This window comes from Procambarus clarkii, chromosome 46 (assembly GCF_040958095.1).
Source record: "Procambarus clarkii isolate CNS0578487 chromosome 46, FALCON_Pclarkii_2.0, whole genome shotgun sequence".
NCBI lineage: Eukaryota > Metazoa > Arthropoda > Malacostraca > Decapoda > Cambaridae > Procambarus > Procambarus clarkii.
Window position 1 is genome coordinate 26,142,331 of NC_091195.1, and position 22,710 is coordinate 26,165,040.

Here is a 22,710-nt window from a genome sequence, read left to right on the forward strand (position 1 = left end):
GTACCTGGGAGTTAGACAGCTGCTACGGGGCTGCTTCCTGGGGATGTGTAGTAAAAAGGAGGCCCTCTTCGAGGACCGGGCCGCGGGGACGCTAAGCCCCGAAATCATCTCGAGAAGATACTCTCCTAATTTTTGGGGGTGAGGTGATAGAACACGAATCAATGGATACATTGTGTGTTTTATCATCTTCTGTGTTGGTTCAGGGTCTTGAAGTATGTAGAATGTAATTATCTGTTAATTGGCTGTTGATTGCTGGTGTTGACTTTTTGATGTGTAGTGCCTTGCTGATGTCGAGTCTCCTGTTATCGTTGTATCTGTCGATAATTTGTGTTGCTTGTTAAGATGTCTCTGGTGATGGTCTGGTTGTATGAGGAGATTATATGTTCCTTGATGGAGCCCTGTTGCTGGTGCATTGTTAATCGCCTAGAAAGAGACGTTGTTGTCTTGCCTATAGACTAAGATCTTTGGGGCTGACAGTCCCCAAAGATAACTCTGAACTGAACTTAACTCTGAACTTTGGAGAGTTAATTTTTCAGCTACCCTCGAGAATGAAGAAAAACATAAAAAATATTGATAAGATTCGTCTTAGAATAATTAATCTTACCCTTTCGGTCATATATATATAATATATATATATATATATATATATATATATATATATATATATATATATATATATATATATATATATATATATATATATATATATATATACACATATATATACATATATACACACACACACATATATTATTAAATATGACCGAAAAAGTAAGATTAATAATTCTAACACGAATTTTCTCGATCTTTCGTACGTTTCTTTTCACTGTTGGTGGTAATTCAAAAATCAATTCTCCAAAATTCATTTTTATTTCTAGTCTGACGCGACACTTGAGCGCGTTTCGTAAAACTTATTACATTTTCAAAGACTTTAGCTTACACATACACAACTGAATAGAACTTACACATCTTCGATTTGTTTATATCTACATTTGAGTGAGGTGGATGGGGTGAGGTGGTATTAATAGGGTATTAAATTCCTAAACACAAGACAGAACACGAAACAATGGGTATTGAATGGAAGTGATTTGTAGAAAGCCTATCGGTCCATATTTCTTGATGCTTCTATATTGGAGCGGAGTCTTGAGGTGGGTAGAATGTAGTTCTGCATTAATTGGCTGTTGATTGCTGGTGTTGACTTCTTGATGTGTAGAGCCTCGCAGACGTCAAGCCGCCTGCTATCACTGTATCTATCGATGATTTCTGTGTTGTTTACTAGGATTTCTCTGGCGATGGTTTGGTTGTGGGAAGAGATTATATGTTCCTTAATGGAGCCCTGTTGCTTATGCATCGTTAAACGCCTAGAAAGAGATGTTGTTGTCTTGCCTATGTACTGGTTTTTTTTGGAGCTTACAGTCCCCAAGAGGGCATTTGAAGGCATAGACGACGTTGGTCTCTCTTAAAGCGTTCTGCTTTGTGTCTGGAGAATTTCTCATGAGTAGGCTGGCCGTTTTTCTGGTTTTTATAGTAAATCGTCAGTTGTATCCTCTGATTTTTGTCTGTAGGGATAACGTTTCTATTAACTATCTTTCAGGACCCTTTCCTCCATTTTATGAGCTGTGGAAAAGAAGTTCCTGTCAAATAGTCTAATAGGGGGTATAGGTGTTGCGTTAGTTGTCTCTTCAGAGGTTGCATGGCGTTTCACTTTCCTTCTTGTGATGTCTTTGACGAAACCATTGGAGAAGCCGTTGTTGACTAGGACCTGCCTTACCCTACAGAGTTCTTCGTCGACTTGCTTCCATTCTGAGCTGTGGCTGAGAGCACGGTCGACATAAGCGTTAACAACACTCCTCTTGTACCTGTCTGGGCAGTCGCTGTTGGCATTTAGGCACATTCCTATGTTCGTTTCCTTAGTGTGGACTGCAGTGTGGAAACCTCCGCTCTTTTCCATGACTGTTACATCTAGAAAGGGCAGCTTCCCATCCTTTTCCATCTCGTAAGTGAAACGCAGCACGGAACTCTGCTCAAATGCCTCCTTCATCGAGCAAAAAGTCTTAGTCGAAATGAACTTGAAACCGGCCATATACTGCAGGTATGTTGACGACATTTTTACACAGGTACCTGATGTCAGACATCTGCAGGAGCTGAAGGAGGCATTTGAGCAGAGTTCCGTGCTGCGTTTCACTTACGAGATGGAAAAGGATGGGAAGCTGCCCTTTCTAGATGTAACAGTCATGGAAAAGAGCGGAGGTTTCCACACTGCAGTCTACACTAAAGAAACGAACATAGGAATGTGCCTAAATGCCAACAGCGACTGCCCAGACAGGTACAAGAGGAGTGTTGTTAACGCATATGTCGACCGTGCTCTCAGCCACAGCTCAGTATGGAAGCAAGTCAACGAAGAACTCTGTAGGGTAAGGCAGGTCCTAGTCAACAACGGCTTCTCCAGTGGTTTCGTCGAAGACATCATAAGAAGGAAAGTGAAACGCCATGCAACCTCTGAAGAGACAACTAACACAACACCTATACCTCCTATTAGACTATTTTACAGGAACTTCTTTTCCACAGCTCATAAAACGGAGGAAAGGGTCCTGAAAGATATTGTTAATAGAAACGTTATCCCTACAGACAAAAATCAGAGGATACAACTGACGATTTACTATAAAACCAGAAAAACGGCCAGCCTACTCATGAGAAACTCTCCAGACACAAAGCAAAACGCTTTAAAAGAGACCAACGTCGTCTATGCCTTCAAATGCCCTCTTGGGGACTGTAAGCTCCAAAAAAACCAGTATATAGGCAAGACAACAACATCTCTTTCTAGGCGTTTAACGATGCATAAGCAACAGGGCTCCATTAAGGAACATATAATCTCTTCCCACAACCAAACCATCGCCAGAGAAATCCTAGTAAACAACACAGAAATCATCGATAGATACAGTGATAGCAGGCGGCTTGACGTCTGCGAGGCTCTACACATCAAGAAGTCAACACCAGCAATCAACAGCCAATTAATGCACAACTACATTCTACCCACCTCAAGACTCCGCTCCAATATAGAAGCATCAAGAAATATGGACCGATAGGCTTTCTACAAATCACTTCCATTCAATACCCATTGTTTCGTGTTCTGTCTTGTGTTTAGGAATTTAATACCCTATTAATACCACCTCACCCCATCCACCTCACTCAAATGTAGATATAAACAAATCGAAGATGTGTAAGTTCTATTCAGTTGTGTATGTGTAACACCCAGGACCTTCCCCCCCCCCTTAGAGTTCACACCCAGGGAAGCCTTCTCCAAGAGGTCAGCCCAGATGACCTCCGGTTTATCTTGTATATTGATTAAAAATTCCTGGGTTAGTCTTAGTCAGCATAGTTTCAAGTATGTAATATTTCATGCAAGGAAATTAGACTCCAGATTCTTATGTGTAAACATCCCTGGATCTCCCCCTTTTGGCCAGGTCAGAGGTCAGTCACACATGTAATTAATAACTCCTCTCTTGAAGAGTGTATGGTGAATGTCAAACAAGCTTTTTGAAATATTTCTTGAGTGTTTGTACACTTTTGGTGGGTAGCAACAGCAGATCTCCCCCTCCCCCCTGTGGGGGGTTGTATATAGAGGGCCTGTAGGAACATAGGAGGGCAGAGTGCAGTACACCGGGATCGAGAGCGGGGCTGTGAAGAACATCTCAGCCAGGGAGAGACAGATAGCTTAAGGTAATGTGTGTGATCTCTGAGTTTTTGTTCCATGTCCAAATTTCTTAACTTTTTGCCAGTGTTAGGATAGGATTTATAATTGGTGATTGACATAATTTTGGTCTCAATAAACTTACGTGAAATTTCCCGTCTGTGTCAATTGTTGAATCCTCTTAGCCTTTTGGATATAGTGGCTGACAACCGTTTTCATAATTAATGACAGTCATAGAAAGTACTCTCCTAGTCAAGCAATGTTTCTTGCCTCGTTGCTTGATATAGTTCAATGGTCAAAGGCAGATGGTGGCAGCGTATTTAATCCTTGTGTTAGCATTTCCTTATTGGCAGTGTACCTTGGGTTCCGGTGTAACCATCATATGTCAGCTCATAACAGTGTTATCAAGTGCAACCGATGAGGAAGTGTTACTCAGGATAAGTAGTGTTCCATTATAGTGGTGTTCCATTATAGGGGTACATTTTAGGGTGGTGTTACAATAGAGTGGTGTTACATATGTGTAAGCTAAAGTCTTTGAAAATGTAATAAGTTTTACGAAACGCGCTCAAGTGTCGCGTCAGACTAGAAATAAAAATGAATTTTGGAGAATTGATTTTTGAATTACCACCAACAGTGAAAAGAAACGTACCAAAGATCGAGATGATAAATTTTATTTTTAAAAGTTTTTGATTTATTTTATTTTTATTGTATTTTATGTGCCATTGTATTGGAATTGAGCTGTGTTGTTTACCATACCGTTCATTTTGTGAATATAGTTAATATTTTATTTTTTCATATTTTCATTTAATTTTTTAATTTTTTTCATAAAATTTCAGTGATGGGAACATCAGACCATTTGGGAAGGTATCGGACGAGGGAGTGGGGATGGTGGGAGGACGAGGGGACGGGTGTGGAGGGGGGGTATGGTGGGGAGGACGAGGGGACGGGTGTGGAGGGGGGGTATGGTGGGGAGGACGAGGGGACGGGTGTGGAGGGCGGGTATGGTGGGGAGGACTGAGGGGACAGGGAAAATTGCTGTGGTTGAGCCACAGCAACGCGTGGCCGGGTACAGCTGGTATATATAGATACATTTACAAACAATTAACTAAATATGACAGAGTAAAATATCCAGAAGAAACTCATATTCCTAATGGACCTCCACACATATATATTAATAATTAGTCTGGTAATGGTAAAATTAAGAATATATTAGGAAACCTGGAACCTATCGCTCAAACTACTTTAGGGTCTCCTGCAACTTTAACAAATACAACGTTGTGGCTTGTCTGAATGTCTGGCAGAATGTAACCCGTTAAAACCCGTTCTCGCACTAGCTTAAAGTCAATATTGGCTTATTTAATAAGTGCATATGTGACATACTAATTGTGAATATTTTAGTTTACCTTTAACAGCTTCATAGAAAACACCGACCTTACCTAACCTTCTTAGTATGTTAAGATAAGCATCTTATTGCTTCATATTTACAATTATTACTTAATCTATGAAATAAAGACGGTCAGTTGACGCGTCCTCTCCCCGTGACGTCTGGTCGGCGACTGACCTGCTTGCCGCGTCATCCGCCCCGTGATACCGGATCTCTTATAGTTTCTCATCTCTTTATATTCCTATTGAACCGAAAGCTATTTATACCTTATATAAATTAGTCCATTTTGTCTTTTACAGAGCATTTACATACAATGTGTAACTACTCCAGAGTAAACTTTAGGTTCTGGGTACTAGTTTTATGGGCGGAGTGACACCCTGAGAGCTGACTCCTGACTCCAGGAACTAATGGTCACTTTAATACTTTTATTGTGCTGTGCTGGGGGACTATGCTGTGCTGGGGGACTATACTGGGGGACTATACTGTGCTGAGGACTATACTGGGGGACTATACTGTGCTGGGGGACTATACTGGGGGACTATACTGTGCTGAGGACTATACTGGGGGACTATACTGTGCTGAGGACTATACTGGGGGACTATACTGTGCTGGGGACTATACTGGGGGACTATACTGTGCTGGGGACTATACTGGGGGACTATACTGTGCTGGGGACTATACTGGGGGACTATACTGTGCTGGGGACTATACTGGGACTATACTGTGCTGGGGGACTATACTGGGGGAGTATGCTGTGCTGGGGCGGTCAGTAATGCGTGTGTGTGTGTTTGCCTTACAGCTGCAGGAGCTGGTGGTGAGCGGAGAGTTAGCGTGCAGCAAGGAGGAGGCGGCGTCGCTCGCCTGCATACAGCTCCGTATTGAAGAGACGTGGGCGCCTCCAGACCCGCCCACCTCCGCCCACAACCTGGCCCCGTCCTCCCTCCACGCCCACACCCTGACGCCCGCACCCACGCCCACCCACCCACCCACCCCCACCCACCTGAGCCTCACAGCTCCGTCCCCCGCCCGCGACCATACCTTCACCTTCAGTCTAGCCAACAGTGACTCTAGCACAACCGCTACCACAACCCACCTCACAACCAGCCACCACCTGCACCTCCCCCACCTGCACCACCACCCACCCTCACCCACAACCTTCCTGCCCACACCCACAGCCAACCATGGGAGTCATCTGTCAGCCCCACACTCGCACCACAACGGCAAGGTTAGTATTGGTAGACACGAACACCTCTTGTGATTGTGAAGTTGTTACTGTGCCACAACACCCTCTCTCACAACCTCCTGGGGGTTGTGGCCCTCTCTCACAACCTCCTGTGGGGTTGTGGCCCTCTCACAACCTCCTGGGGGTAGTGGCCCCTCTCACAACCTCCTGTGGGGTTGTGGCCTCTCTCACAACCTCCTGTGGGGTTGTGGTCTCTCTCACAACCTCCTGTGGGGTTGTGGTCTCTCTCACAACCTCCTGTGGGGTTGTGGCCCTCTCTCACAACCTCCTGTGGGGTTGTGGCCCTCTCTCACAACCTCCTGTGGGGTTGTGGCCCTCTCTCACAACCTCCTGTGGGGTTGTGGCCTCTCTCACAACCTCCTGTGGGGTTGTGGCCCTCTCACAACCTCCTGTGGGGTTGTGGCCTCTCTCACAACCTCCTGTGGGGTTGTGGCCCTCTCACAACCTCCTGTGGGGTTGTGGTCTCTCTCACAACCTCCTGTGGGGTTGTGGCCCTCTCTCACAACCTCCTGTGGGGTTGTGGCCTCTCTCACAACCTCCTGTGGGGTTGTGGCCCTCTCACAACCTCCTGTGGGGTTGTGGTCTCTCTCACAACCTCCTGTGGGGTTGTGGCCCTCTCACAACCTCCTGTGGGATTGTGGCCCTCTCACAACCTCCTGTGGGGTTGTGGCCCTCTCACACAACCTCCTGTGGGGTTGTGGCCCTCTCACACAACCTCCTGTGGGGTTGTGGCCCTCTCTCACAACCTCCTGGGGGTTGTGGCCCTCTCTCACAACCTCCTGGGGGTTGTGGCCCTCTCTCACAACCTCCTGGGGGTTGTGGCCCTCTCTCACAACCTCCTGGGGGTTGTGGCCCTCTCTCACAACCTCCTGGGGGTTGTGGCCCTCTCTCACAACCTCCTGGGGGTTGTGGCCCTCTCTCACAACCTCCTGGGGGTTGTGGCCCTCTCTCACAACCTCCTGGGGGTTGTGGCCCTCTCTCACAACCTCCTGGGGGTTGTGGCCCTCTCTCACAACCTCCTGGGGGTTGTGGCCCTCTCTCACAACCTCCTGGGGGTTGTGGCCCTCTCTCACAACCTCCTGGGGGTTGTGGCCCTCTCTCACAACCTCCTGGGGGTTGTGGCCCTCTCTCACAACCTCCTGTGGGGTTGTGGCCCTCTCACAACCTCCTGTGGGATTGTGGCCCTCTCACAACCTCCTGGGGGTTGTGGCCCTCTCTCACAACCTCCTGTGGGGTTGTGGCCCTCTCTCACAACCTCCTGTGGGGTTGTGGCCCTCTCACAACCTCCTGGGGGTTGTGGCCCTCTCTCATCAATGTCTGGGACACACACACAACACGTGGTCTAGGACGGACACACACAACACGTGGTCTAGGACACACACACAACACGTGGTCTAGGACACACACGCAACACATGGTCTAGGACACACACGCAACACGTGGTCTAGGACACACACGCAACACATGGTCTAGGACACACACACACAACACATGGTCTAGGACACACACACAACACATGGTCTAGGACACACACACAACACATGGTCTAGGACACACACACAACACATGGTCTAGGACACACACACAACACCTGGTCTAGGACACACACACAACACGTGGTCTAGGACACGCAACACGTGGTCTAGGACACACACACACACAACACGTGGTCTAGGACACACAGACAACACATGGTCTAGGACACACACACAACACATGGTCTAGGACACACACACAACACGTGGTCTAGGACACGCAACACGTGGTCTAGGACACACACACACAACACAGACAACACATGGTCTAGGACACACACACAACACATGGTCTAGGACACACACACAACACATGGTCTAGGACACACACACAACACCTGGTCTAGGACACACACACAACACGTGGTCTAGGACACGCAACACGTGGTCTAGGACACACACACACACAACACGTGGTCTAGGACACACAGACAACACATGGTCTAGGACACACACACAACACATGGTCTAGGACACACACACAACACGTGGTCTAGGACACGCAACACGTGGTCTAGGACACACACACACAACACAGACAACACATGGTCTAGGACACACACGCAACACATGGTCTAGGACACACACGCAACACGTGGTCTAGGACACACACACAACACTTGGTCTAGGACACACACGCAACACGTGGTCTAGGACACACACACAACACGTGGTCTAGGACACACACACAACACGTGGTCTAGGACACACACGCAACACGTGGTCTAGGACACACACGCAACACGTGGTCTAGGACACACACGCAACACGTGGTCTAGGACACACACGCAACACGTGGTCTAGGACACACACGCAACACGTGGTCTAGGACACACACACAACACGTGGTCTAGGACACACACACAACACGTGGTCTAGGACACACACACAACACGTGGTCTAGGACACACACACAACACGTGGTCTAGGACACACACACAACACGTGGTCTAGGACACACACACAACACGTGGTCTAGGACACACACACAACACGTGGTCTAGGACACACACACAACACGTGGTCTAGGACACACACACAACACGTGGTCTAGGACACACACACAACACGTGGTCTAGGACACACACACAACACGTGGTCTAGGACACACACACAACACGTGGTCTAGGACACACACACAACACGTGGTCTAGGACACACACACAACACGTGGTCTAGGACACACACACAACACGTGGTCTAGGACACACACACAACACGTGGTCTAGGACACACACACAACACGTGGTCTAGGACACACACACAACACGTGGTCTAGGACACACACACAACACGTGGTCTAGGACACACACACAACACGTGGTCTAGGACACACACACAACACGTGGTCTAGGACACACACACAACACGTGGTCTAGGACACACACACAACACGTGGTCTAGGACACACACACAACACGTGGTCTAGGACACACACACAACACGTGGTCTAGGACACACACGCAACACGTGGTCTAGGACACACACGCAACACGTGGTCTAGGACACACACACGCAACACGTGGTCTAGGACACACACACACGCAACACGTGGTCTAGGACACACACACACGCAACACGTGGTCTAGGACACACACACACGCAACACGTGGTCTAGGACACACACACACGCAACACGTGGTCTAGGACACACACACACGCAACACGTGGTCTAGGACACACACACACGCAACACGTGGTCTAGGACACACACACACACAACACGTGGTCTAGGACACACACACACACAACACGTGGTCTAGGACACACACACACACAACACGTGGTCTAGGACACACACACACACAACAACGTGGTCTAGGACACACACACACACAACACGTGGTCTAGGACACACACACACACAACACGTGGTCTAGGACACACACACACACAACACGTGGTCTAGGACACAACACACACACAACACGTGGTCTAGGACACACACACACACAACACGTGGTCTAGGACACACACACACACAACACGTGGTCTAGGACACACACACACACAACACGTGGTCTAGGACACACACACACACAACACGTGGTCTAGGACACACACACACACAACACGTGGTCTAGGACACACACACACACAACACGTGGTCTAGGACACACACACACACAACACGTGGTCTAGGACACACACACACACAACACGTGGTCTAGGACACACACACACACAACACGTGGTCTAGGACACACACACACACAACACGTGGTCTAGGACACACACACACACAACACGTGGTCTAGGACACACACACACACAACACGTGGTCTAGGACACACACACACACAACACGTGGTCTAGGACACACACACACACAACACGTGGTCTAGGACACACACACACACAACACGTGGTCTAGGACACACACCACACACACGTGGTCTAGGACACACACACACAACACGTGTCTAGGACACACACACACACAACACGTTCTAGGACACACACACACACAACACGTGGTCTAGGACACACACACACACAACACGTGGTCTAGGACACACACACACAACACGTGGTCTAGGACACACACACACACAACACGTGGTCTAGGACACACACACAACACGTGGTCTAGGACACACACACAACACGTGGTCTAGGACACACACACAACACGTGGTCTAGGACACACACACACAACACGTGGTCTAGGACACACACACAACACGTGGTCTAGGACACACACACAACACGTGGTCTAGGACACACACACACAACACGTGGTCTAGGACACACACACAGCAACACGTGGTCTAGGACACACACACAAGCAACACACGTGGTCTAGGACACACACACACACAACACGTGGTCTAGGACACACACACAGCAACACGTGGTCTAGGAACACACACACGCAACACGTGGTCTAGGACACACACACACGCAACACGTGGTCTAGGACACACACACACGCAACACGTGGTCTAGGACACACACACACGCAACACGTGGTCTAGGACACACACACACACAACACGTGGTCTAGGACACACACACACACAACACGTGGTCTAGGACCACACACACAACAACACGTGGTCTAGGACACACACACACACAACACGTGGTCTAGGACACACACACACACAACACGTGTCTAGGACACACACACCACACAACACGTGGTCTAGGACACACACACACACAACACGTGGTCTAGGACACACACACACACAACACGTGGTCTAGGACACACACGACACACAACACGTGGTCTAGGACACACACACACACAACACGTTGGTCTAGGACACACACACACACAACACGTGGTCTAGGACACACACACACACACAACACGTGGTCTAGGACACACACACACACAACACGTGGTCTAGACACACACACACACAACACGTGTCTAGACACACACAACACCAACACGTGGTCTAGGACACACACACACACAACCGTGGTCTAGGACACACACACACACAACACGTGGTCTAGGACACACACACACACAAACACGTGGTCTAGGACACACACACACACAACACGTGGTCTAGGACACACACACACACAACACGTGGTCTAGGACACACACACACACAACACGTGGTCTAGGACACACAAACACACATACACGTTGGTCTAGGACACACACACAACACAACACGTGGTCTAGGACAACACACACACACAACACGTGGTCTAGGACACACACACACACAACACGTGGTCTAGGACACACACACACACAACACGTGGTCTAGGACACACACACACACAACACGTGGTCTAGGACACACAACACACACAACACGTGGTCTAGGACACACACACACACAACACGTGGTCTAGGACACACACACACACAACACGTGGTCTAGGACACACACACACCACCAAACAACGTGGTCTAGGCCACACACACACACAACAAACCGTGGTCTAGGACACACACACACACAACACGTGGTCTAGGACACACACACACACAACACGTGGTCTAGGACACACACACACACACACGTGGTCTAAGGACACACAACACACAACAACACGTGGTCTAGGACACACACACACCAAACACGTGGCTAGGACACACACAGACCCACAACAGTGTCTAGGACACACACAACCACAAAACTGGTCTAGGACACACCACCACACAACACGTGTCTAGGACACACACACACACAACACGTGGTCTAGGACACACACCACCACACACGTGGTCTAAGGAACACACACACACCAACACGTGGTCTAGGAAACACACACACACAACACGTGGTCCTAGGACACAACACACACACACACGGTGGTCCGAGACACGACACACACGACACAACATCGTGGTCTAGGACACACACACACACAACACGTGGTGCTAGACACACCCACACACAACACGTGGTTAGGTACGCACACACACACAACACGTGTCTAGGACACACACACACACACACGTGGTCTAGGACACACACACACACAACACGTGGTCTAGGACACACACACACACAACACGTGGTCTAGGACACACACACACACAACACGTGGTCTAGGACACACACACACACAACACGTGGTCTAGGACACACACACACACAACACGTGGTCTAGGACACACACACACACAACACGTGGTCTAGGACACACACACACACAACACGTGGTCTAGGACACACACACACACAACACGTGGTCTAGGACACACACACACACAACACGTGGTCTAGGACACACACACACACAACACGTGGTCTAGGACACACACACACAACACGTGGTCTAGGACACACACACACACAACACGTGGTCTAGGACACACACACACACAACACGTGGTCTAGGACACACACACACACAACACGTGGTCTAGGACACACACACACACAACACGTGGTCTAGGACACACACACACAACACGTGGTCTAGGACACACACACACACAACACGTGGTCTAGGACACACACACACACAACACGTGGTCTAGGACACACACAACACGTGGTCTGGGACACGTGTTGTGTGTCATAATGGGAGAGAGAGAACCCGTGGCAGAGGTGCCGGAGCGGGGGACCAGGAGCTGGAGCATACTGAGTCAGGTTGTCTCACGCAGGAGTGCTTTGGTCGGGCCACGTGTGTAGCGGGGCAGGTGTGGGCAAGTGTGTCGCACATGTGCCTGGCGCGGGCCGTCTGCCTCCTGGGACACGTGAAGGATAGCGTGAAGCAGCAGGTGTGTAGGGCCCCTGTGTCCTCTGCATGTGTCCCCTCTCATCTCCCCTCTCTCACCTCCCCCCTCTCACCTCCCCCCTCTCACCTCCCCTCCTTTCCTCACTCACCTCCCCTCTCTCACCTCCCCTCTCTCACCTCCCCCCTCTCACCTCCCCCCTCTCACCTCCCCTCCTTCCCTCTCTCACCTTCCCTCTCTCACCTCCCCTCTCTCACCTCCCCTCTCTCACCTCCCCTCTCTCACCTCCCCTCTCTCACCTTCCCTCTCTCACCTTCCCTCTCTCACCTTCCCTCTCTCACCTTCCCTCTCTCACCTTCCCTCTCTCACCTTCCCTCTCTCACCTTCCCTCTCTCACCTTCCCTCTCTCACCTTCCCCCTCTCACCTCCCCTCTCTCACCTCCCCTCCTTCCCTCACTCATCTTCCCTCACTCATCTTCCCTCACTCACCTGCCTGGTAAACATGACCAATTATTACTCCCCAAGTGTTCCTAAAGGCGTCTTGGTGTCATGTTTGTGTGGGGTTTTGGGACTTTCTGGATTTTTTAGCCTTTTTTTCCTAGGAAACTGTTTAGTAAAGGAATGTTTAGTGGTGTTGGGAGGCGCTGAGACACGACCGTTCCCTCCCCATGTTTCTCTCTCATGTTCACTTGCTGGCCAATCACAGTCAAACACTCATGAATCAGATGTGTCATTGGTCAGTTTATTATAATGGTAAGTAGTAATTTTATCTGTTAGACAACTTCTGATTGGTCAGACGAACCAAGCGGTGTATGTTGTGAGGTATTATCAAAAAGCCCCAAGCTGAGTAAACTACGTAGCACTGTCAGTGTCGCTGGAGAGTCAGCAGGTGCTAAATGTTACCGAGGGTCTCAGTACAAGAACTTAAGTCCATAAAGTGAGCGGAGTCAAAAGCAGCAGAGTCACTGAGGATTTTGTCGAGGGACAAGAGTCCTTCCGGGATATTAAGCAAGGCACACAATTGTCCTGAAAATTGGGACATTCTACCAGGAGGTCCGTAAGTGTAAGTGGGACAATGCCGTTCGAACAATAGTGTTGGGCAGTGTTCCATTAAGTGCCTGTGACTCAATGGTGTATGGAGAATATGGGACCTAGCCAGAGCCGTTCCCACCGCCGTATACAATAGCAGCAGGAAGGCCAAGGGGACGGGCTACCTTTAAGAGTAACTTTTTACTTGTAACACCAGACTAATGACCCTGCCGACGGTTTCAGATTGATGAATGAATGACTGGGTGGAAATCTCAATAAGGAATACCTTTTTGGGAAATACCCCCTCCCCTTCCGGCCCGTTGGCGTCGTGAGGGGGCTTGGTGGACGGCTGCCGGAGTGTGATGCTCCGTTGGGCAGTCCTCTGTCCTTTTCTGGCCTTGCACTCCTGCTGCTGTCTTCTCCAATTGTGCCGGATCGCTTTTCCTTTTCCTTATGTTTCGTTTTTCTCCCCCCTCTTCTCTTATCTGCTTGTCGTTTCCTGCCGACCTTTTGCTTGTTTTGGATTATTTCTTTGGACTTCTTCTATTTTGACGCCCGGGTGCTTGAGGAGGCATACTCTTGCACCCGTAGAACTGTAGTACCCGACGTCTCGAGCGAGGGGAACCTTTTATTGTCAATCCCCCTTTCGTCGCTGAACCCGATCTCGACGGACTGACGGTTCTTAAGGTGGCGTTTGTGGGGCGTATACTCACGACGCACCCCTAGGGGGCCCCGGCATGATCAGCGATAGCTTCCTGTTGGGTGTCCTGCCTCTAATTGTGGCTCCATGGTGGGTATGGGGGCACATTCGTGGATGAATTTGTCACTTTTCGTCTCTATGTCGTTGAATGTTTCCGTTGTACCCTCTCAGGCTCGTGGGGTGGGCGACCAAGCCCCCGAGTCGGCCTGTATTGGAAGACCAGGCTCTGTAGCTCCCGCTGCGTTGGGCCCCGACCTTGCTCCTCCTTTGACCGTCCTGACTTCTTCCCCCAGCTCCCCTACCTCCTCTGAGGTTGGGTCGAGCCTCCAGCCCCCGGTGGTGACCACTTCGTCCCCTGGTGTGGCTAAGTCTTTCGTTGTGACTACTGCGCCTTTTGACCCCTCTCTCTCTAGGGGTTCTCAACGCCGTTCGCGCCCCAACCGCACTCGCTCGATTCCTTCCCGTGCTGATGCGTATCAGGCCTTGTTTGGTCCTGCTTCATGGGCCAAATACTTTGATCTCCTCTCTTGATTCTGCGCCTCCTGACGATTTCTCCCTCCATCGGCATCTTGTAGATTCCGTGGATGCGTGTGTTACTTTCAACCCCACTCGTCTCGGTACACGTGTCGTTGCTGCTCCTTCTCAGGATGCGGCTTCCCGCTTGGCTGCCTTATCTTGCCTTGGCGAGGTCCCTGTTCGGGTCTCCAAGAACGTTCAGATGAATTCCAGTGTTGGCACTATTCTCCTCCCACCCCATGTTGCAACCGGTGTTCGGAATCTGCAGGATTGCCACGATGATATTCGGCATATCCTTGATGCCCAAGGCCATTCTGTCCTCCAGGTTGACTCGTTTACTCGTCCCCCTCGTGGTCGTCGCCGTCAACCCCTTCGCGTTGTGAAGATCACCTTTGATGGTAGGACCCTTCCATCCTCTGTCATTCTTGCTGGTGCTCGGTGCTCTGTCCAGGAGTATATTCCTTCTCCTCGACTTTGTAATAAGTGCTGGAGGTTTGGGCATGGTGCCCTCCGCTGCTCTGGGACTGTCTCTCTCTGTCCTTTGTGTGGGAGTGATGGTCACTCTAAGTCGGAGTGCACTTCTCCCCAAGCTCGCTGCCTCAACTGCGGTGAGGCCCATCCTACGTTCTCCCATGCCTGTGTCCATTACAAGCTTGAGGCGGCCGTCCTTAACCTGAAGCACCGGGAGCGTTTGTCTTTTCCTGAGGCGAGGCGCCAGGTTCGCCGGCTCCCGCCTTATACTAACATCTCTTATGCTCGCGTGTTGCGCTCTTCCTCTCCTCGTCCTTCCCCCCTTCCTCAGACTCTCAACCGTTTCCGGGCCTTGGACCCTGATACGCCCACTGCCCCCTCCTCTGTTCCTTTGAGTTCTTTCCCGAGGGGTCCCCCTCCTGGTCCTCTGTCTGGGGTTCCCCTTCTTTCAACCCGGTCTGTCATGTCTCCTGTGTCTTCTTCCTCGTCCCCCTCCGATCCTCCTTCCCATCCTCTTCCTCCATCTATCGGCTCTCCCCGCCGCCTGTCGGTGCAGGCGGATGTCCATCGCTCTCCTAACGGCCGTCGTGTGTGCTCTCGTTCGGCTTCTCCTGTTGAGACACTGGAATCCGTTGCCCGGTACGTAGTTGCTGGGACACCTGTCACTTTAAGTCAGAAACGTAAGCCTGGCTCCTCTCCTTCCTCTTCCCCGGCGGGTAAGAAGGCTTCGCTTTCTTCCTTAGCTCCTACTTCTGGCTCTGTTGCTCCTTCCCCTCCCGTTTCAGTGGTTACGCCCCCTGTTCCTGCTATGGAGATTTCTTTGGCCCCTGCTTCCCTTTCGGTTGCTGCTCTTGCTGGGGTGCGCTCCCCTCTTTCTACTCCCCCTCTTCCGACTGCTGTCCTTTACTGCTCCTCTCCGTTGTCTCCTCCTCTTCCTCCTCCTCCTCCGGACCCCGCCCGCCCACCTCTGATCTGTTCTCCCGTTTCCTTCCCTCCGTCTTTGCTCAGTTTACCCATGCCCCCTAACCCTGACTTTGCTGACCCTGATCCCGACCCTGATATTCTTTAACGTGCTCTGTTGCTCTTTCGCCTTTGTTTCTTCCTTGTTCTCTGTTTTTGTCCTTTCTCTTCCCGTCGTTGTCCATTCTTCAATGGAACGTTCGAGGTTATTACGCCAATTTCCTCGAACTCCAACTTCTGATTTCGCGGTTTTCGCCCCTTTGTGTCTGTCTCCAGGAGCCAATGCTTGGTGCTCGTCCTGGTCGTTTTCGTGGCTATTCCTTTCTCTCCCCCCCCCAGCCATTGCTGGGGCTTCTAATTCTTCTGCTCTCTTGATTCGTGCAGATGTTCCCTTTGTTCCTTTACTTTTTCCTTCGCCTCTCCATTGTTCTGCTGCTCGTATCTTTGTGGGGAAATGGTACACAGTTTGTTCCATTTATCTCCCCCCGAGTGTCCCGCTCTCTCTTCCTGATTTGAAACACCTCCTAGACTCCTTGCCGGAGCCTGTGCTCCTACTGGGTGACTTCAATTGTCGTCATTCTCTTTGGGGTGACGTTCTGACGAATACCCGGGGTCGCCTCCTTGAGCCGTTTCTCCTATCTTCTTCCCTGTCTCTTCTGAATTCTGGTGAGCCCACTCATTTGGACTCTCGGACTCGCACCCTTTCTTGTCTTGATCTTTCTCTCTGCTCTTCTTCTCTTTACTTAGATTTCACGTGGCAGGTTCTTGATGACCTCCATGGAAGTGATCATTTCCCCATCCTTGTTTCCTTTTTCTCTTTTCGCCCTTCCCTCTCTTTCCCTAGGTGGCAGTTTGCTAAGGCAGACTGGACCCTATTTACCCTCAGTGCTGCTCTCTCTGACCTCTCCCTTCTGCCTCTCTCTCGCGCTCTCCTCCTTTTTCATGACACTGTCTTCAACGCTGCCCTCCGCTCTATTCCTCGCTCTTCCTCTCGGGGTCCACGGAAGTGCGTTCCCTGGTGGAATGCGGACTGTGCTCGGGCTGTCCGCTGTAAGCGTGCAGCCTGGAAGAGGCACCGCCGTCGGCAGACGACCGATTCTTTTCTTTTCTTTCGGAAAGCGAGTGCGGTGGCCCGTAGGGCCATCCGTACGGCTAAACGTGAATGTTGGGCATCTTATGTCTCAACAATTACGTCCGAAACCCCTCTGGCCCAGATCTGGAAGCGTATCCGCAAGATAGCGGGTAAGTTCGTTCCCGATGTTTCACCGGTCCTTCACCTCCATGATACTCTTGTGGCGGACCCGTTGCAGGTCGCTTCCGAACTGGGTTCCCACTTTTCTTCTGTTAGCTCTGGTCTTCATCTTCCCCAATCTTTCCTTCTTCGTAAACCTGTCCTTGAGTCTCGTCCTTTAGATTTCTGCACTCATCTTCAGCTTCCCTATAATGATCCCTTCTCTCTCTCTGAACTTCGTTCTGCTCTGGCCCTCTGCGGTTCTACGGCGGCGGGCTCCGATGGTATTCATTATGAGATGCTTCGCCATCTCCCTCCGAGCACGTCTCAGTATTTACTGAGTCTGTATAATCGGATCTGGGAGTCGTCGTCAGTCCCTGAGGACTGGCTCGATGCCGTTGTCCTCCCTGTTCGCAAACCGGGGTCTCTGGGTACTTCCCCTAAGGACTTTCGCCCTATTGCTCTCACAAGTTGTGTCTGCAAACTTTTTGAACGTATGGTTAACGTTCGTCTGATGTGGTTCCTGGAACACAATCACCTCCTCTCCCCTTCTCAATTTGGTTTCCGCAAGTGCCGCAGCACGACAGATGTCCTGGTGAACTTGGAGGTCTATATTCGTACTGCTTTTGCTGCGAAGACCTCCGTTGTTGCCGTCCTTTTTGACCTGGAAAAGGCTTACGACACCACTTGGCGTTATCATATCCTATCTCAACTTCATTCTTTTGGCCTTCGTGGTCATCTCCCTCTCTTTCTCCGCAGCTTCCTCTCTCGTCGTTCCTTTCGGGTGCGCCTTGGTACCGCTCTCTCTCCCTCTTTTCAGCAATACGAAGGTGTGCCCCAGGGTAGTGTTCTGAGCACTACTCTTTTTCTGGTTGCCCTCAATGGTCTTCTTTCCTCTCTTCCTTCTGGTGTCTTCTCCGCTCTCTATGTCGATGATCTTACCCTTTGTTGTCAGGGTGATGATTCGCCTCTCCTTCAACGCCGGCTTCAACTTGCAATTGATGCCGTGTCGTCTTGGGCCACTGATCATGGCTTCAAGTTCTCTACTTCTAAGACTTGTGCCATGACATTTACGCGGAAACGGGTTGTTCTTCGTCCCTCTTTGTCTCTTTATGGTCATCCCCTTGAATACAAAGATTCCGCGAAGCTTTTGGGGTTATTCCTTGACACTCGTTTGTCTTGGTCTCCCCATATCTCTTACCTCCGTGTTGAGTGCTCTAAGGCCCTTACCCTCCTTCGGGTCTTGTCCCATACTTCTTGGGGGGCAGATAGGCGCACTCTCCTTGCTTTACATTCTTCTCTCGTCCTGTCTAAGCTCGATTATGGTTGCCCTGCTTACTCGTCTGCTTCTCCTTCTACTCTTCGCCGTCTTGATGCTTTGCACCATACTGGGTTGCGCCTCAGTTCTGGTGCCTTTCGTTCGACTCCCGTCCTTAGCTTGTATGTTGACACTGGCTTCCTGTCTCTCCAGGACCGCCGTGATCGCTACTGTCTTCGCTATCTTGCGCGGTCCTTGCAACATCCTTCCTCTCGCCTCTGTCGTGCTTTAACTTTTACCCCTCCTGCGGTTCCTGTTCCTCTTCACCACCTCCCTCTTTCTGTCCGGTTATCTCGCCTGCAGGATTCTCTTTCCGTTCGTATTTCTGATGTTTCTCCTCGTGTTGTTCCTTCTTTGCCCCCGTGGAGGGTCCCTCTTCCGCGGTTTTGTACTTCCTTGACCCGTATCACTAAAGCTTTTACCCCTCCTACGGTTCTAAAACGCCTTTTCCTCGAGCACTTTTCTTCTCACTCCCGCTCCGTTTCTGTCTTCACCGATGGGTCTAAGTCAGCGGACGGTGTTGGCTACTCTGTTGTTTTTCCTGATCGCACTTATATGTGTCGCTTGCCTCCGGAGACTAGCATCTTTACAGCGGAACTTTATGCTATTCTCTATGCTCTTCGTCTCCTACTTTCTCGTTGTCAGTCTTCCTTTGTAGTTGTTGTTGACTCTCGTAGTGCCCTCATGGCTCTCGGGTCCTTTAATCCAGTTCATCCAGTGGTTGTCGAGATCCAGCATTGGCTGTTTCTCGTTCATAGTAAATTTAAGTCGGTTGAGTTTTGTTGGGTTCCCAGCCATATTGGTGTGTCTTTAAATGAGCGTGCGGATGCTGCCGCCAAGGAAGCTGTCCGCTCTTGTCCCATCTCTCGTAAGGGCATTCCGTATTCCGACTTTTACCCGGTTATCCATTCCTCAGTCCTTACCCGTTGGCAGGCTTCTTGGTTGTCTGTTACTGGTAACAAGCTACGTACTCTTAAATGTTGTGTTTCCTCGTGGCAGTCCTCCTTCCACCGTAACCGGCGGTGGGAAACAGCTCTGGCGAGGTTGCGTATTGGCCATACTCGCTTAACCCATGGTCACTTGATGGAGCGCCGCCCTGCTCCTTATTGTCCTAGTTGCATTGTCCCTCTTACGGTCGTGCATGTCCTTCTTGAATGTCCTGACTTCCAGGACGAGCGTATGTCTTGCTTTCCGACCGCCCCTCGCGGTCACCTGTCCCTCGATAGAATTCTTGGTGACTCGGATACTTTTGATATCGTTCGCCTTATGCGTTTTTGTTCTCGTATTGGCATCCTTGGTGATATTTAGCGCCCTCTGATTATTTTGCGTATTTGATGGTGCTACATAGCCTTCCCGGTTTGGTGCCTTCTTTTGATAATTACTTACTTACTTTTGGGAAATAGGACAAGTGCAGATAGCTTCCTTAGCACAGTGGACACTTGAGGTAACGCCGTGTTGGGCGGAACCAGGCAAAACTCAACTGGAGTTTTACTCCCACATGATGCATAGGGTTAAGTAAGTCGAGAGCCACGAGAGAATTGCGAAAGTCAAACCACGATGATAAAGGAACGTCGACTTAGCCAACACCGTCGGCAGACTTAGACCCATCTGTGAATAGGGGAAACGGAGTTTGAGTGCAAAGAAAAGGGTTTAAGGAAAAGGTATTACATAACATTAAGAGGGGTAGAGACCTTTACCTTGTGGGTCAAGGTCCTAACCTTGAGAAGTGGGACTCTCCCTGGGGACAATGATGGAACACGAGGAGACACATTGTAAACACGAACCCGAGAGGGAAGCATGCAAGTGAAACATTCTTACAGAGGAAGGAAGGTGGTGAAAGGGAACAGGGCCCACACCTGGGGGGTAAGGGCTCAGGGCCCCCACCTGAGGGGTAAGGGCTCAGGGCCCCCCCACCTGAGGGGTAAGGGCTCAGGGCCCCCCCACCTGAGGGGTAAGGGCTCAGGGCCCCCCCACCTGAGGGGTAAGGGCTCAGGGCCCCCCCACCTGAGGGGTAAGGGCTCAGGGCCCCCCCACCTGAGGGGTAAGGGCTCAGGGCCCCCCCACCTGAGGGGTAAGGGCTCAGGGCCCCCACCTGAGGGGTAAGGGCTCAGGGCCCCCACCTGAGGGGTAAAAGTCGAAGCTCAGCATGCTGACAGCGTACAGCCCGAGCACTTCAAGGCTGCGTGCATGTAATGAGCCGTACACAGACCATAGCTTCTCCCCTTCCTTGGTCAGTCTCAATTGGCTCTTTCCTGTCATAAACGGTTGGCGTCAAAGTTTCCCTTAGTCAAGTGAGACCTTCGCAGGCCACTTGTCCCCTCCCCAATCCTTGCCACCAATCCGCCCCCCTCCAATCGTTTCCCCTCTTCCTCCTGTCTCCGCTTGCCAGTGACCAATCGAGGAGCAGTAAAACTCGGTGCCATAAAACTATGTTCTCAAAGTTCCTCTCGGGTGGCTGGCCAGACGAGGCTCGTCCACACCAGCTGGTTGTAACTGCTTGTTTCCTGTTGACATGAGAAGACGGCTCCGGCCAGTGTCAGGCTGTTCACTGGCCAAGAGCAGCGGCCTTTTGTTTCATTGGTTAGTGATGCCAGGGTGCTAGGCCTGGGGCCTCAAGTGATTGGAGTAAGAGGCGGAGTCCACCAGGGTAAGGCAGGGCAGCCATTGGCCAAGGGGACCAGAGTATCCAGCTTTGGTGTGAATTGATTGGCGCTACAAGCCCGGAGCCTCACTCGGGGGAAGAACCATAGGTCTCCCTGAGGTAGTCAAAGGACATTTTAGTCAGTGTGTGTGTGGGTTGACTTGAGGCAGGACCGGTGACCTGGGGCCAGATTCACGAAAGCACTTACGAACGTGTATATCTTTCCTCAATCTTTGGCGGCTTTGTTTACAATTATTAAACAGTTAATGAGCTCGGAAGCACCAGGAGGCTGTTTATAACAATAACAACAGTTGATTGGCAAGTTTTCATGCTTGTAAACTGTTTAATGTAACCAAAGCCGTCAAAGATTGAGGAAAGATGTACACGTTCGTAAGTGATTGCGTAACTGCTTCGTGAATCTGGCCCCAGGCGAGTGGCCAGTCATCACCTGTGGCGGGTCTTGCAGGATAAGGTAATGTGCGCCGGAGTTCTCGTGTCCATCGGTAGATTACTCTTGCCTCTCACAGATATACACAGAGAAGAATATTTTTCAACTTGATATAAATATACGTGTCTTCCTTCAGTAAAGTTCATTAATGTATTTTGTTGTTTAGTTATCTGTTCCCTCCTTTTTTTATTAATGTCGAGTCGCTTTTTATATGTTGTGTTAATAGCCTGTACTGGAAATCCCCCTCCCCCCCCCACCACCTCCCCGCCCCCCCCCTCCCCCTGTGTTCTCCATATCATGGATATTAGAGTTGCTCTTGAAGCCTCAATAAGTCAAGATTTTTATACAATTAATTCCCAAGGATTATTGCCAAGATTCCTAC

General features: G+C 50.3%; 1 protein-coding gene across 1 annotated transcript in view; it reads left to right on the forward strand.

The window, feature by feature from the left end:
* Window positions 1-22,710, forward strand: part of LOC123770570 (uncharacterized) — a 564,737-nt gene that overhangs the window by 313,788 nt on the left and 228,239 nt on the right. The window contains 2 exon segments of the mRNA XM_069301599.1: window positions 5,875-6,300; window positions 12,943-13,059. Coding sequence (XP_069157700.1) covers window positions 5,875-6,300; window positions 12,943-13,059 — 543 coding nt within the window.